The sequence below is a fragment of the Columba livia genome, chromosome 24 (assembly GCF_036013475.1).
Source record: "Columba livia isolate bColLiv1 breed racing homer chromosome 24, bColLiv1.pat.W.v2, whole genome shotgun sequence".
NCBI classification, from domain to species: Eukaryota; Metazoa; Chordata; class Aves; order Columbiformes; family Columbidae; genus Columba; species Columba livia.
Window position 1 is genome coordinate 733,253 of NC_088625.1, and position 14,087 is coordinate 747,339.

A 14,087-nucleotide genomic window follows, 5' to 3' on the forward strand; every position below is an offset into this window, starting at 1 on the left:
GTTTTCTTTCCAGACAGAATATATATTGGGATAATTCATCAACTCGCCTGGCACCGGCCAGAAGAGAGAGTGGAGAGAAGAAGAATCCCAATAAAAGGAGCCAAGGAGGCAGAAATTCCCCCTGGCGCTGGGTGTCCCCTGCTCGCCACGCAGCCACCAAGCCCTCGCCGCAGACACCAGCGTGTGCCCACACAACCGGCCACGTTGGGGTTAGATATAAAGCTTCTCGTCAGTTCATTAGCAATTGCTCTGTCTGGCAGATGAACGTGCTGGTAAATAGAAGCTGCTGCAAGGCAGAGCAGCTCTGAGCCGGCACAAGGGAAAGAAGAGAAGGGCTGTCACCCATCGGTGCTCCAGCGAGTCCTGTCCCCGCAGTGTCCCCTCCCTCGGTGCCTCTTTGCCAGCAGAGGGTCCCCAAACGCTGCTCCGAGCCAGCACCAAGTGAGCACAAGAGCTGCGAGCGGGGCTGAAGGTGGCACGTCCAAACCCAGGGCGCACAGAAGGGCTTTCAGAAACAGCTTCTCAACAGACAAGCCAAAGTGTCTCAGCAGTCGAGGACTGTGATTTACCTGCGACTTCTTAATCCTTGAGTTGTGGTTGAACAGATTAAAGTGTCGGCTCTGATCCGCGTGTTGGGCTGGAAAGAGAAACGTCGCTGTCCGGCTGCATGCCCGGGAGGGCGGAGGCTCCGAGGGGACGCGCTGGGCTGCGGGACGCGTGTCCCTGCGCAGGATGTGCCACCGGACCAGAACCGCCACGCGCAGCCATGCAGGACGTCACCCTGCGCCACCGCGGCGCCAGCCAACACCGGCACTGAAACAACAGCAGAGATCAACGTTCTGGGTGGGTTTACTATGCAGAAGTATGCAATGTAATTCAATTTTCAGCAAGGGAAACAAGCGAATCTCTGCTGGCTCCCCTCTCGATTTTCCCCCCTCTTTCCCACCCTCATTTGATATCGCTCCATGTGGCAACATCAAAACGATCTTTGAATATTTTAGCTCCTCTAAAATATTGATGTTATAAGGCAGGGAAGGAAATTGGTGGCTTCCGAGCCATGTAAACATATGCTGCGCAACAGCTGGATCCCCGGCAGCGCCCGCCAGGTGAGGGGCTCCAACCCCCCTCCAAACGCTCACCGGGCAGCGCCAGGGAGGGCCAGGACCTGCCCCCAACCCGGGCGGCGCTGCCCCGGCCCGCGGGACGGTCAGCGAGGGCCACCGTTAAAACGTCACCCAGAAAATTAGTGAGTGAAGGTAAACCACTTCCACGCGTCAGAGGCAAAGGCAATCAGTCCCAGGCATGTCCCCCTAGGAAATTATGTGGAGTAATTAATCAAAAAGCTAATGAGAAATGTGTTTTCTTTCCCAGCCTTACACCACATCATATTCTTATTAGCCAAGGTTATTACAATAGTAATCATGCATGCTCCGAGTTCAAATTGGGTTTTTTTGCTCCACTGCCACCAATTTAGAAACCCATTAATGGGAAAGATAAACCCCGATACGCAGCCCGGCCCTTTGCGTGGGTTCACCCCGCGTGTCATCATCACCGCTCGCAACCTGCAACCCGCAACCCGCCGCCGTCTGTTCCCTGTCACCCCGTCACGGGCCAGACGGCCATCACCGCGATGGACATGAGGGACATGGCCACGATGGCCACAAGGGTCCCCAGTGAGGCCGCCATCCCCACGGGAACTGCTGCTCCAGCAGCACAAGCCGGGGAGCCGCGGGGCGCCCACCCTTGGCAAACCCGCCCTGTTGATGGGGATACCGGGGTGGGATCCGGGTCGGTCCGTAGGTCTGTAGGTCCGTAGGTCTGGCTGTCCATGGGCAATTTGCTCGGCTCACCGAGCAGCCGCCCGCCGACGTTCCCAGCACCAAAGCGCACAGTCAGCAGCCCGGCGGAGGGAAAACATCGCTGCTTGATGTTCAGCGTTAAATAATTCAGCCCCCTGCGGAGAGAGCAGCGGAGAAGAATGAGGCTGACAAAAAACATAAAGATTTCCTATGCCGCGTTAAAAACGCATTGACCTGATTAGCTGGCGGGAGGGACGCGCCGCGGCGGAGCACAGTGGGAAACGCGCGGAGCACGGGGACCTCGGCGGGCGAGCGCTCCCGGTGCCCAGGACGCCTCCTCCGCCTTGTGCGCTCATTCTGCTCTTCTCGGGGTGCGTCGGAGGCCTCGCTGCCACCGGGGAGCCAGCACCACCGCTCCAGGATGTTTGGCATGTTTGGGGATCCAGGAGAAGCGGCAGCGCTGGAGCGGAGCGTCAGAAGCCCAAGGTAGAGCCCGGGGGCTTCGCACGGGCACCCGGACCCGCCAACACCGACACCCCACGGGACGCGGCGCTCGCGGTGTAGCCGGAGCCGGAACCGCCGCTCGGCACCCCGCTCTAGCCACCAGACACCACATCTATAACGTGTTTATTTCCACCCAGGCTGCCTTTTAATTTGATTATTTATCTCCCATTTAGCCTTTGACAGATCAAAGGCTCGGCGGAGGGGAAGGGGAGCCGGGCTGCGCATGGAAATGAGCCTCGATACATAATTAATTAACATAAAACAGTTTCATTAGGAGATGGTGTTACACGGCTGTTTGTCTTAAAATGGAAGCTGTGCAGAGAGCGGACGGAACCCGACCCGCCGGGCGGCCCCGCTCCCTGAACGGCGCACAAAGGCTCCTACTCGTGATTATTAATCTGGTTTTAATTCTATTAAGAGATGGCCAGGAGAAAGAGTATCAATTTTAGATTAACAAGGTTATTAGCACTTAATTATGCGAGGTGTCTTTGTAATTGAAAAGGAAAAGAGGAAGCGCCATAAATATCCCCCACCCCTGAGCTCCTGGGGCTTCGCAGGTGGCTCTTTATTCACCGGGCTGCGGAACCATAAATATTAAATATCTCGTGAAAAAACCGCGCGGCAGAGAGAGGATGCCCTCTGGATATTCCGGCGCCGAATGTTCCTGCATTTACAAATATTCATTAACTGGGATCCGCAAAGTTATTTCCACCAAGACTCAGAGAACGAGCAAGAGGGAGAGAGGTTATTTAAAAAAAACATAGAGTCTAGAGTAAATATTATTAGTAATTTTTATCTCAGCGTGTCCCTAATTATTCCATAATTGGGCAAGTGCACATGTGCATATACAATCACTAACCTGTCAGGCCGGGGATGTTCGTTCTGGCTCCGCCGCGGGATGGAGCCGCCGGGTGAAGGCGCTTTGTCCTCTGCTGCGCCGGAGCCGCCGGTTCGGGACCCGCTGCTCCCAACCGAACCCAATCACAGCGCCCGGGCTCTTTTTAATTAAAAACACCGGGCGGTCTCAGCAGGCAAGTGGAGCAGCAACGCGGCGCGTGCCAGAGCCCGCTTGGCTGGAGCCGTTAAAGGAACCGCGAGCCAGGCGGCAGCAGGAGCCGCGTCCATCCCCGGCTGGACGGACGGACAGTACGGGCGGGACAGACGCACAGGACAGATGCGCGGCTGCCAAGTCTGGGCTCCCTTGGCCACTTCCCTGCAGCCGAGCGTCCCCTCCGCGGGCAGGGCCACGGTGTCACACACCGGGAACCAGGCTCTTCATCGCCACTAAACACATTACGGAGAGCTCATCAACAAAAATCTAATTATTATGTGTGAGGCCAAGCTTAATTGCTTGTCCTTGACATGAATAATGCACCACATAAGCCTATTAGTCAGTGTAAGCCTATTATTATTACTATCATTGTGCTCACTGTCAAAAGTATAAAACAGCCGAACGGAGGGAAAAATATAACGTTGTGCAATTAGCAGCAAAACGGCAGAGAAGCGAGCTCGGTAATTGTTGGGGGAACCGGCTCTGCCCGTCGCTGCCCAGTCCCGTTTGGGGCCGGTGGGCGCTCCTGCCCTCGGCCGAAACCCTCGACCGCCCCCTAAATGCGCATCCACTGCTAATTAAATCTTGCTAATGAGCAAAGCAGGGCGCAGGAGGCGGCGGAGCCGCGCTGCTCCGCGCACACGCTCCTCCCGGACTTATCGCTAGGCGCAGGATGTTTACAATAATTTTTAATTTGTGCAATTATTAATCATTTTTCTATCTGCCCAATTTGCATAATAATTACTCCGCTTGGTGTTTGAATGACAGTGTTTTAAATTAAATTAAGATTTTAATATTCATTTTTGGGGTTAAAGCTAATCAGAGCTGTTGCTTGGTGTCAGGACCCGGCCCGCTGCCCCTTCGGAGACTGCGATAGAGGGACACGCGTCCCAGCGCCACCCGCGTTGGGGCTGTGACTCCCCACGCGAGGGGAGCTCGGGGCTGCACTGTGGTTCTTACGCCTCCAGAGCACTCAGAGAAGTGGCAGCAAAAATGGGGATGTGGTTTATGTTATGATGATTATGTTTGTGTGACAAACATAAACCACCAGAAACCCGGGACCTCAGCGGCAGAGGGGACAGTTCAACTGCAAACAGGCCCAGCCGCAGCAGGCGTCCCATCGCACCCTTTGAGCAGCGCCTCACGCCCGCCTTGGAAAAAACACCAGCATGCAACGTCAGGTAAAAAAGCAGGATGTTATTTACACGTGTACACGGAGGCTCCGGGGCTGGCAGAAACACAACACGGGGGACAAGACACCGACCGACCCAACGCGAGCGCAGGGCGGCACGGGCGCTGTCACACGCGGCACCGCGGGCTGGTGTCCCGGCCTCGCGCAGGACAGGGCGGGGTGACACGGGCAGAGCTGCGCGTCCAGGGTCAGGACAGCCCGAGTGTCCCCAGCGTCACTGCCCGTGGGCACGAGAACGTCACAGCAGCCCGGGGGATGTGGCAGCGGCCGAGGTGAGTCGGCTCACGTACAGGATTTGCAGGGCACAGCTGCGCTCCGGGAGAACTGGAGCGGAGCAGGAACCACAGCCGGGCTCCGAACTGCCGGGTGAGCTCAGCTCTGCAGCGACGGAGCTCAGCGCACCTTCACCAGCCGGAAAAACCTGAGATTCGTGACACCTGAGGACTTGTGAACCGCCCTCGGAGGACAAAGCATTTGGCATGAAACGGTGAAGCACATAGTTACTGTGGTTCATTAGAAGTGACCAGACCGGGAGCCGTGGTCCGCGGAGCGACAGAGCGAGGCAGCGCTGCAGACAGCGGCCCCCAGGCCCCTCCACGCTGCACCAAGCAGCGCCGAGTTCGTCCCCTCTGGCCAACAGAAGATCCTCTTTGGCAGCCTCCAGACTCAGCCTTGCCGCTCACAAAACGGTGCCGAGACGCTGCAGGTCACGGTGCCGGCACAGCCAGCTGCTCCTCGCGGCTCTGGCAGCCGGGGAAGCTCCACGACACCAGCCCTGGACGCTGTTTCACCCGCGCTCCGTCTCTACATGTCCTCCACGCTCCACTTGTAGGCCAGCTCCTGAACCGCCCGCTTGTCGGCCATCCTGGCGAAGCGCTGCTGCTCGAACCCGTTGGACCTGCACACAACAGCGAGAACAGCGTGGGCTGCTGCGCGGGAGCTTTGCAGGAGCAAGGAAGCTTTTTAGAGCCATGACGGGTTTTCCGCGGCTCTTGCTGCGGCTCAGCTCCCACCTCCATCAGTGGTTGGCAGCCGTTGGCATCTCTGCAGCTCCTCACAGCCTCGCTCTGTTCTGTCCCAAACACGCCAGCATTCACCGCACATTCGTAACCGACACATCCAACCCCACCCCACTAGCACCGCCGCTGCTGTTCACCAGGAACCTCACCGCTGTCTCTCACCCGTTTTCACTGCAATTCTACCACGTGGCCGCCGCAGGGACACGTACCTGTCCACACCGTCCCAGCGGTGCCCGGGCCAGATGTTAAATCTGTTGAGCGGAGGTGCTGGTCCGTTGTACCGCGGCTTTTCTAGGAACAGAAAGAGCAACACAACCCTTTACTACTTCACGTGGTCACCTTGGCACCACCATGAGGGACACACAGACACACTTCAACTGGAGACTCGTGGCTCTTCGGTCGCTGGACACTGCTCTCCAGTAACGGCTACTGGTGACAAGCCAGTAACAGCAAATCCTGCGGCTACCGCAACTCCAGACGAGGAGGCCGTTTAGATTTGTACCAAACAGCAGCTGCGCTGCTACAGCCCGAAACCACACAGTGTCACCCCGCAGCCAAACCTTTCTTCTCCTTGCCGGCTCGGGCCTTCCTCTTCTTGATCAAGGCGGCCATGGGGTCCCCTTCGCGCTCTTGTTCCCGCAGCATCCGATCCAGATCCTGGTCATCAATGTACCGAGCCAGCGGCTTCTGCATCTCCTTTATTGCATCTTCCACGTTTTGCTGCTGTTGCCTCTCCTGTGCCAGCCTGAAAACACACAAGGAGTTTCACCGCCAAGCCAAGGAACCGCTTACTGTCACTTACGGATTTGCAGGATGGGTCAGAGTCCTGAGGTTCCGCTGTGCGTGCAGCACACGAGCTCTGGAGGGGATCACCGGGGGATCTGAGACACGCCAACACGAGGCAGCGCGGAGGGCCTCACCCTTTTCCCCATCTGGCGTATTGCTCGTCTCTCTCAGACGAGGCTTCAGCTTTCTGCCGCTGCTCCAGCCACTCCCGCTCCAGGTCCCTCTTGCGCCCGGACTTGTCTCGGTAGATGGTCTTGGAGTGCCGGGATTCCTCTGGAGGGGACACGCCACAAGTCACGCAGTTTGGAACACTCTGCAGTCTCCAGGCAATTCAACTACTGCATCTCATTTTAACGCTTTTCTCCCTTTCCTTGTTCTAGCCTCTGAAAGCGCTTGTCAGGCAAAAGCAGGCGGGATCACAGCTCTCGCTTGAGCTGCTGCCCCCAGCCCGCTCGTCCCAGGAGCCCTTTCCGTATCAGGCTGGCAGCTGGGGCAGACGGAGAAAAAGCCTCTCGCCCTCCCCATGATTTCACCAGCATTGCTTTGAAATGGCCCTTTAGAATGTCGTATTTGAGGCTCAGGGACCTCGCACAGGGAAGCGCCAGCAGGTCTGGCTGCTGCTCGGCAGGGACGTTCTGCAGCTGCGCCCTCACGCCTGACAGCGCATCGGAGAGCAGGGAGAGCTGCTGCTGCTCGGGCAGCGATTCCACCCTACCTGCCAGGAGCCTGGTGCTGCTCTCCTGGCTCCGCAGCTCCTGCTGCTCCCGCTGCAGCACCTCGGCTGACACCAGCCCAGCTCTGACCGCAGAAAACGCTGCGTTTGCCTGCAAATCAAACCAAAATCTCATTGACTGCTGGCTGAGGGCTGCCCAGTGACCCAGAGGAACAAGGGGACGGCTTGAAGCCAAGAGAGACGTGTCAGCACAGCCAACCCTGCACAAAGCCACTGGCATCCCCACCAATTCCAGAAACAAAACTCCTCTCTCATGCCCCCTCACACCTCTTAGTGCAAGCAGAGGGTCTGGCACAGCTGCGTGCACGAGGCACACATAATTCCTACTCCCCCATTTCTAAGCCACTTTACAGTTTTCTATCAACAGGAATGAATTGTCAACTGAAGCTTTTACCTTCTTGGGAGAGCCCTGAGCGTCACGCTGGCGATGAGGCGAGACGTCACGGGGGCTCCTGGAACGGTGCTGCTCCTTCCTCTGAGGTGACGGCACCTCCCGGAGCCTTTTCGTGGCTGGGGAAGCCTCTGCAAAAAACACACGTACAAACTGCAAATCACAGAATTCTACAGGATTGGTCCCACAGGACTAAGCACGGTGCTGCACAAGGGGAACTCCTAGGAAATCGAGAGCAGAGTAACTGCGCTCGCCTCTGGGTGTGCACAGCGACAGAGCAGGCAGCAACGCGCAGGGAGAACAAACCCTTCCACACGCTCACCTCGGGCTCTGCTCGGCTTCTTCAGGCTGGGCGACCCGCTCCTCTTCCTCCGAGGTGGTGAGAGATCGGAGTCAGAGTCGTGCCTCTTCTTCCTCGGAGGGGACAGGTCCGGTGTGACCGAACGCTTGTGTCGCGATGAGGACTTGTCAGAGACGCCGCGCCCAGGGGGAGATCGCTCCCCCTGGGCTCGTCCCAACAGGGGCTTGGCTGAGGTTTTGCAGCCCCTTCTCCCCGGCACCGGGCTCAGTCTCCTTGGGGACAGGTCAGGGGTGTCACGACGCTGTCGCCTTGGGGGTGACGGGTCAGGGGTGTCGTGACGCTGTCGTCTGGGGGGCAATGGATCAGGGGTGTCGTGACGCTGTCGTCTGGGTGGTGATGGGTCAGGAGTATCGTGACGCAGTCGTCTCGGCGGGGACAGGTCAGGGGTGTCATGACGCTGCCGTCTGGGCGGGGACGGGTCAGGAGTATCATGACGCTGTTGCCTCAGGCGTGATGGATCAGGAGTATCGTGACGCTGTCGCCTCGGAGGTGATGGATCAGGAGTATCGTGACGCTGTCGCCTCGGAGGGGACGGGTCAGGGGTGTCATGACGCTGTCGCCTTGGGGGTGATGGATCAGGAGTATCGCGACGCTGTCGCCTTGGGGGTGATGGATCAGGAGTATCGTGACGCTGTCGCCTTGGGGGTGATGGATCAGGAGTATCGTGACGCTGTCGCCTTGGAGGTGATGGATCAGGAGTATCGTGATGCTGTCGCCTTGGGGGTGATGGATCAGGAGTATCGTGACGCTGTCGCCTGGGAGGGAAGGAGAGGGGAAAAGCAAGAGTTAGATTATTTGTTTTGCTGCCTCCAGACTGGAAACAAAACCCAAGTGGGACCTTAACGCTTGTAGTAAGGGTTGAGGATGAAAAAAACCTTTCAGAATGCAAATTCACGCTTGATTTTGCACCTCCACATAGCGAGCGCCATCACTGAGCCGCAGGCTTCCTAACGCTAATCGCAGAAACCCCCCGAGGCAACCGGGACGGCAGGAAAGCAGGAATGGCCAAGTCTCCAGGGACCCTCGCGACACTCAGGCTATAACACCCATTTCGTGCTCTCATATCATCGTCTTCCCATGCGCTAACGCCCCCGCGCTCCCCCAGGGCGCCTGGACGCTGTGCGACCGTGGAACGTCCCACAGATGCTCCCGGAGAAGAATGTTCTGACATCACCATCCTCACCACGTTCCATCCGCTCCCCACAGGGGTTACTCAGAAGTGGAAGCCTGGCCTGTGCCCACCCGCCCCGTTTCACAGCAAAGCGCTTAGGAACCGCACGACGAGGCAGACGACGGCAGAAAACAGTTAACGGACAGGAGAACCCCCAGCCGGAGCCTCGTACCTCGCAGCAGGTTGGGCAGGCGCTGAAACATCTGAACTTTGGGTGTCTTCACCCTGGTCTAAACAAAAGCAATCGCAAAGTCACCACAGCTCATCTCCCCGGCATTTCTTTTCTAGCCAGCGTTATTTTTGATTTGCGATGCCGTTGTTCACAGCAGTTGAACGTCCAGCGAGAGGGTGGACCGCTCTGCTCTCACCTCCCAAAAGCTTCCACTTGGCATTTCTCCGGAATTCCTCCATGAGCTTCACTGCATCGGGACGCTCATCAATAAACTCTGCCACCTGAAGACAGAACCCCAGAGCAAACCCCACAGCTTTACAATAAACGAAACTAAGGATTTCTACCCTCTAACGCACAGCATTGCGTGTAATCGCGCTGCCGGGCGAGCACGATTTGGACACGTTCCCGCAGGCAGGTGCCAAAGCACCGTCCAAAGCTTCGCCCCGCACTGATCTCCTTGCCGCCCGGTTTCCAGCCCGCGCAGCGCCCGGCAGTCCCGGTGCCCTCAGCCTCGGCCGCTCAGAGCCGCGGGAACCGCCGTGCTGGCCCCGCTCACCACGGGCATGTCCCCCTCGTCCTCCTCCTCCTCGTTCTCCTGCGCGGCGGCGATGCTGCTCCAGCTCACGTCGTCATCCACGATCCGCATCCTGGCGGGGGGAGAGGGGGTCAGAACGGGGGTTTCTGCCCGGGGAGCCGGGCGGGCGTGCGGACGGGGACGGGGCTCGGGGGGACACGGGGCTCGGGGGGACACGGGGCTCGGGGGGACACGGGGCTCGGGGGACAGGCCCACAGCCGCTTCAGGAGGCCCGAGCCCGCGTGTGGCGCAAACCGCGTCTCCCCGGAACTCACCCGGCTCTGCCCGCGCCGCCCGGCGGCCTCTTGGTGCGGCGGCGGCGGGGCCGGGCGGGCGCGGGCCCGGCCGGGCCGCTCAGGTAGCGCTGCAGGTACTCGGCCTTGCTCAGCCCCGCCGCCGCCATACTGCCCGCCGGAAGTGACGCACTAAGCGCCGGGAGGCGGAGCGACGTTCCGTGGGCGGAGCAATGGTGTTTGTAGGCGGGAGATGGGCGGAGTCTCGGCGTGTGGGCAGGGCGATGCTGCGCGCGGATGGGAATATGGGCAGAGTCTGTGAAGGGGGCGGGGATATGGGCGGGGCCTAGGTGGTGGGCGGGGCGGGAGTTCGGCGGCGGGCGGGGCCAGCAGCACACGGACGCGGTCGCTCTAACACCAGCTTTATTGGGATCCGCACCCCGGCACCCCCGCACCCCGGGGACGCAGCCCCGGCCCCACACCCGTCCTGGTCCCTACGGCCACCGGGGCTACCGGCTCCCGGTCTCCTCCTCATAGCCCTCAGTCTTCATGTCGTTGAGCCCCAGGTCCTCATTCTGCTGGAATGTGCGCTCGTAGCGCTGCACCCGCAGCTCCGGGTCCTGCTCCGGGGCGAACACGTTCTGCGGGGACACAGAGCCCGTATCACAGCCCGAGGGCAGCACAGCACCCCAAAGTGGGAAGGGGTTCCGGGCCAGATCCACCCCCAGTTTCCCCAGGAGCTCATGCTGCCCCCGTCCCCTTCCCACAAACAGCTTCCCCCCCCGGGCAGACCCTGCCCGCCACGCAGCCCCGGGAAAGAACAAAAAACCCGCTCAAACAGCCAGAGTCGGGGGGCTCGGCTCCGGGCAGCGCTGTACCTGCAGGTAGCTGTTGCCCGCAGGGTCATCCATGACGAAGTGAGCCGTCCTCTGGCCCTCAATGATCTGCACAAACAGAGCGGTCAGGCTCCTTCCGACCCCCAGAGCACCCAGCCCCCAGACACCTGCAGCACAGCTGTTCTGACATTTTTCTGCACAGAAAACCGCAAGCGCACTCACCTCCTGCAGCTTCCCGATGAATTCCTGCAGCTTCTGGGTTCTATCGGGCGCAGAGCTGTCCCCCAGCGTGAAGGGGTTCCGCTCCACCTGCCGAAGCAGAGCCGGTAAAAGGGGACCCAGGTGTCCGGGATTGGGGACCCAGCCCCGCAGTGACACCTCTAAGCCCCCGGGCCACTCACCAGGTCCCGCACGTCCTTCAGCAGCCCCTCCAGCGTGGTGAACTTGCCCCCCAGCGCTCCCATCCCCAGCTCGAACTCCAGCTCGGGGATCTCCACACTGCACGTCTCCGACTGCAGGGACAGAGGAGCAGCCGTGAGGGACCTGCTGAGGGAGGACAGGGCGGGTTTGAAGGTCCCTGTACCTTCAGGACGTCCCTCGTCATGTCGGACGGGTCTGTGATCCGCAGGGTGATCCTGGTCCCCTGTGGCTCGATCGCTCCTCCGGACTTCACCTGCAACAGCCGCAGTCAGCTCCCCGCGCTGGGACGCCCCGTCACTCCACCCAGCCCAGAAGCCGGTCAGCTCTTCTATGGCTGTGACACTGCCCGAAAACACAGCGTCCCTCCCCAAAGGGCCGCTCCATGAAGCATCTGTGAGAAACACCCACCCAGCAAAGCACAGAGCGGCGCGCCCCAGCTCACCTCGTTTGTCCTGTGCCCGCAGGACTCGCAGTTGGTGGCCATGATAATCACCTCCTTGAAGTGTGGGATCTCTGCGCCGGGCGGTCAAGGAGAACCCAGCAGAAGGTCCCAAAGCGGAAGCGTGTGCCCTGTCCCCTGCCCCGGCCCTTCCCCAGGCACTGCAGCAACTCGCCGGTAAGTGCTGGGCAGCGCCGAGGTGGCTCTGCACCCAGACAGGCTCCGCCAGAACTAATTTATCCAGTTGTAAGGGGTGCAGCAAGAGGAGAGCTGGCTGCACACACAGGGACTCCCACCCCGCAGACCCCGCTCCAAGGATACGCACGAGCTTCATGTTGGTGTGAGCGGGCGCATTGCACTCGGGGCAGTTGGTGTTGAACTGCAGCACCTGTGTTGTGTGACAGGCACAGCCAGGACTGGCATGTCCCCTCAGCCCATCCCGGCGCCAGAGCCGCCCAGGTGCCGCGGATCACCTACCTCATTGTGCAGGTCCTCGGCAGGCTCAGGCGGCTCCTCCAGCTCCTCTCCCTGTGAGCAGGGACGCCAGGAGCAGCGTTAGCCCCTGCGCCTCAATTCGGGCCTCCCAGAGGGTGAGGGGACAGAGAACACAAACAGCACGGCCCAGCAGCCCGGTACCTGCAGCCCCAGCGCGGCCGCCTGCTGGGGGCTCCTCCGGTAGCGGGTGACCACGAGCGCGTCGTCGCGCTGCGGCGCGTGGGGGTTCTCCACGAAGCTGTTCCCTGAGGGGTCGTCGATGACCTGTGGACAGCGGGGCCTGAGCAGCCGCTCCCGCTGCACACAGGGGCTGCGCTGCGGCTCTACTCACCAAGGTGAAGGGCGACTGCGCTTCCTTCAGCTGCCTCAGCCTCCCGATGAACTCCTCGATTTTCCGTGCCACCCCTTCGTCTGTCGCCTGCGCAATAGGACACGTGTGGGACGGACAGCACAGGCTGTGCTGGCACCGGCACACACAGAGAGCCCGTAACGCTTCCGTGAGCGGGGTGCAAGAACGGGCATTTGCCGAGCTGGCGTCCCCGAGGAGCCGCCCCCATCACAGCGTCTCACCCTGCGGACGGGCTGGTCCTGCTCCAGGCCCGCGATGGCTCTGTCGATTATCCCTTCAACGGTGGTGAGAACTGGGGAAGGAAAGCAAGCAGCGATGGAGCCGTTTGTTAACCGCACCGCCGTGGTGCCGCCCGCCCGCTGGCCCGTGCAGCTGCCTCGAGTCCCCGGACAGGAGGACAAGCCCTCAGTGAGGGCACAGCCCTTCACCCACCTCCCCTCTGCGTGAACGGCGGGATCTCGAAGTCCAGCTCGGGAATCGCGGCCGTGGCACAGTCGGTCTTCACCACCTGCCTGTCCATGTCCTGGCACGACATGAATTCCACATGAATTCCACATGAATTCCACATGAATTCCACATGAATTCCACACGAATTCCACACGCAGCCCGCGCCAGCAGCAGCTCCCGCGGCCTCTGCGCCGGTGCAGGAGAGCGCCCGCAGCGCAGGCACGCGGGGTGCGGGATGGTTGCTACCAAACGAACAACACGGTTTCTCAGGTGGCCCCGAAGACGAACAGCTGATTGCTGGAGCAGGCTGTGGGGGCAGAGCCGCGCACAGGGCAGAGCTGGCTCACCTGCCGGCAGGTGACGGCCAGGCGGTAGCGCACGCCCTGCTCCTGCACCCGGCCCGCAGACTGGATCTCGGTGTTGGACCAGCAGCAGCTGTCGCAGGAGAAGGAGCTGACGATGATCTCCTTGAAGAACGGGATCCTGGTGAGCAGCAGCCGCGTCACCCCCTGCACGGCAGCGAGGGCAATGCTGGGAACCGGCTCCTCCGGGCCCGGGCTCCTGCGGCGGCCCCGGGCGGGCCCGCGTCCCCCGGACACCCCAACCAGCCCCGCACCCCCGGCGGGTCCGGTCCGGTCCAGTCCCGTCCCGGGCCCGCCGCCCCGCAGGCCCCGCCGCCCCCTCACGTTTTGGAAGCAGTTCATGCAGAGCGACTCGATCTCGGCCGGGAGCTGCTCCCCGTCCTCGGCGCTGAGGGGCCGGAACAGCGGCTCCCGGGCTCCCCGCTCCCCCCGGGGCCCCCCGGCCGCCTCCGCCGGCGGCACCGCGCCCAGCGCAGACATCTTGGGGCGGCTCCGCGCCTGCGCCGGCACGTGGGCCGGGCACGTGAGGCGGAGTTCACGTGAGGCGCAGTCACGTGAGGAGGAGCGCCCGGGCCAACATGGCGGCGCCCGTGCGGCATCCGCGGCGTGCGTGTCCGCCGCACCCCCGGCGCGCCCCCGGGATTCCCCCGGGATTCCCCCGGGATCCCCCCGGCATCCCCCCGGGATCCGCCCGGCATCCCCCCGGGATCCGTCCGGCATCCCCCCGGCATCCCCCCGGGATCCGCCCGGCAT

At 61.1% G+C, this 14,087-nt stretch overlaps 2 protein-coding genes across 5 annotated transcripts; both read right to left on the reverse strand.

Moving 5' to 3' along the window:
• Window positions 1-4,531: 4,531 nt before the first annotated feature.
• Window positions 4,532-10,201, reverse strand: BUD13 (BUD13 homolog). Of its 4 annotated transcripts, none has more exons than XM_065040177.1 (11): window positions 10,029-10,201; window positions 9,736-9,826; window positions 9,376-9,460; window positions 9,180-9,237; window positions 7,798-8,552; window positions 7,479-7,606; window positions 7,067-7,175; window positions 6,486-6,624; window positions 6,126-6,310; window positions 5,775-5,856; window positions 4,532-5,444 (listed from the first exon to the last, which is right to left on the reverse strand). In XM_065040177.1, the coding sequence occupies exons 1-11, from the start codon at window positions 10,154-10,156 to the stop codon at window positions 5,351-5,353; spliced, it is 1,854 nt and encodes a 617-aa protein (XP_064896249.1). In that variant the 5' UTR covers window positions 10,157-10,201; the 3' UTR covers window positions 4,532-5,350. The 4 variants fall into 4 exon arrangements, with proteins under 4 accessions (XP_064896249.1, XP_064896250.1, XP_064896251.1 ...); XM_065040178.1 differs by having other exon boundaries at window positions 7,798-8,513; window positions 10,029-10,196; XM_065040179.1 differs by having other exon boundaries at window positions 7,798-8,357; window positions 10,029-10,195.
• Window positions 10,202-10,391: 190 nt separating this feature from the next.
• Window positions 10,392-13,854, reverse strand: ZPR1 (ZPR1 zinc finger). Its single transcript, XM_065040189.1, has 14 exons — window positions 13,659-13,854; window positions 13,320-13,481; window positions 12,958-13,048; window positions 12,747-12,817; window positions 12,508-12,594; window positions 12,318-12,440; window positions 12,159-12,209; window positions 12,003-12,069; window positions 11,685-11,755; window positions 11,406-11,495; window positions 11,224-11,334; window positions 11,045-11,131; window positions 10,865-10,930; window positions 10,392-10,627 (listed from the first exon to the last, which is right to left on the reverse strand). Exons 1-14 carry the CDS (start codon window positions 13,812-13,814, stop codon window positions 10,496-10,498), a joined length of 1,365 nt encoding a protein of 454 aa, XP_064896261.1. The 5' UTR covers window positions 13,815-13,854; the 3' UTR covers window positions 10,392-10,495.
• Between the last annotated feature and the right edge of the window lie 233 nt (window positions 13,855-14,087).

Coding starts and splice junctions, on each gene's coding strand:
- ZPR1 (XM_065040189.1), bottom strand. CDS start 13,814: ATGTCTGCGCTGGGCGCGGTGCCGCCGGCGGAGGCGGCCGGGGGGCCC. Junction 13,482..13,658: donor GCATGAACTGCTTCCAAAAC/GTGAGGGGGCGG, acceptor GCTGCCGTGCAG/GGGGTGACGCGGCTGCTGCT. Junction 11,335..11,405: donor TGACGAGGGACGTCCTGAAG/GTACAGGGACCT, acceptor CTGTCCCTGCAG/TCGGAGACGTGCAGTGTGGA.
- BUD13 (XM_065040176.1), bottom strand. CDS start 10,156: ATGGCGGCGGCGGGGCTGAGCAAGGCCGAGTACCTGCAGCGCTACCTG. Junction 7,607..7,797: donor GAAGCCGAGCAGAGCCCGAG/GTGAGCGTGTGG, acceptor TGTTTTTTGCAG/AGGCTTCCCCAGCCACGAAA. Junction 5,445..5,774: donor CGCTGGGACGGTGTGGACAG/GTACGTGTCCCT, acceptor TGTTGTGTGCAG/GTCCAACGGGTTCGAGCAGC.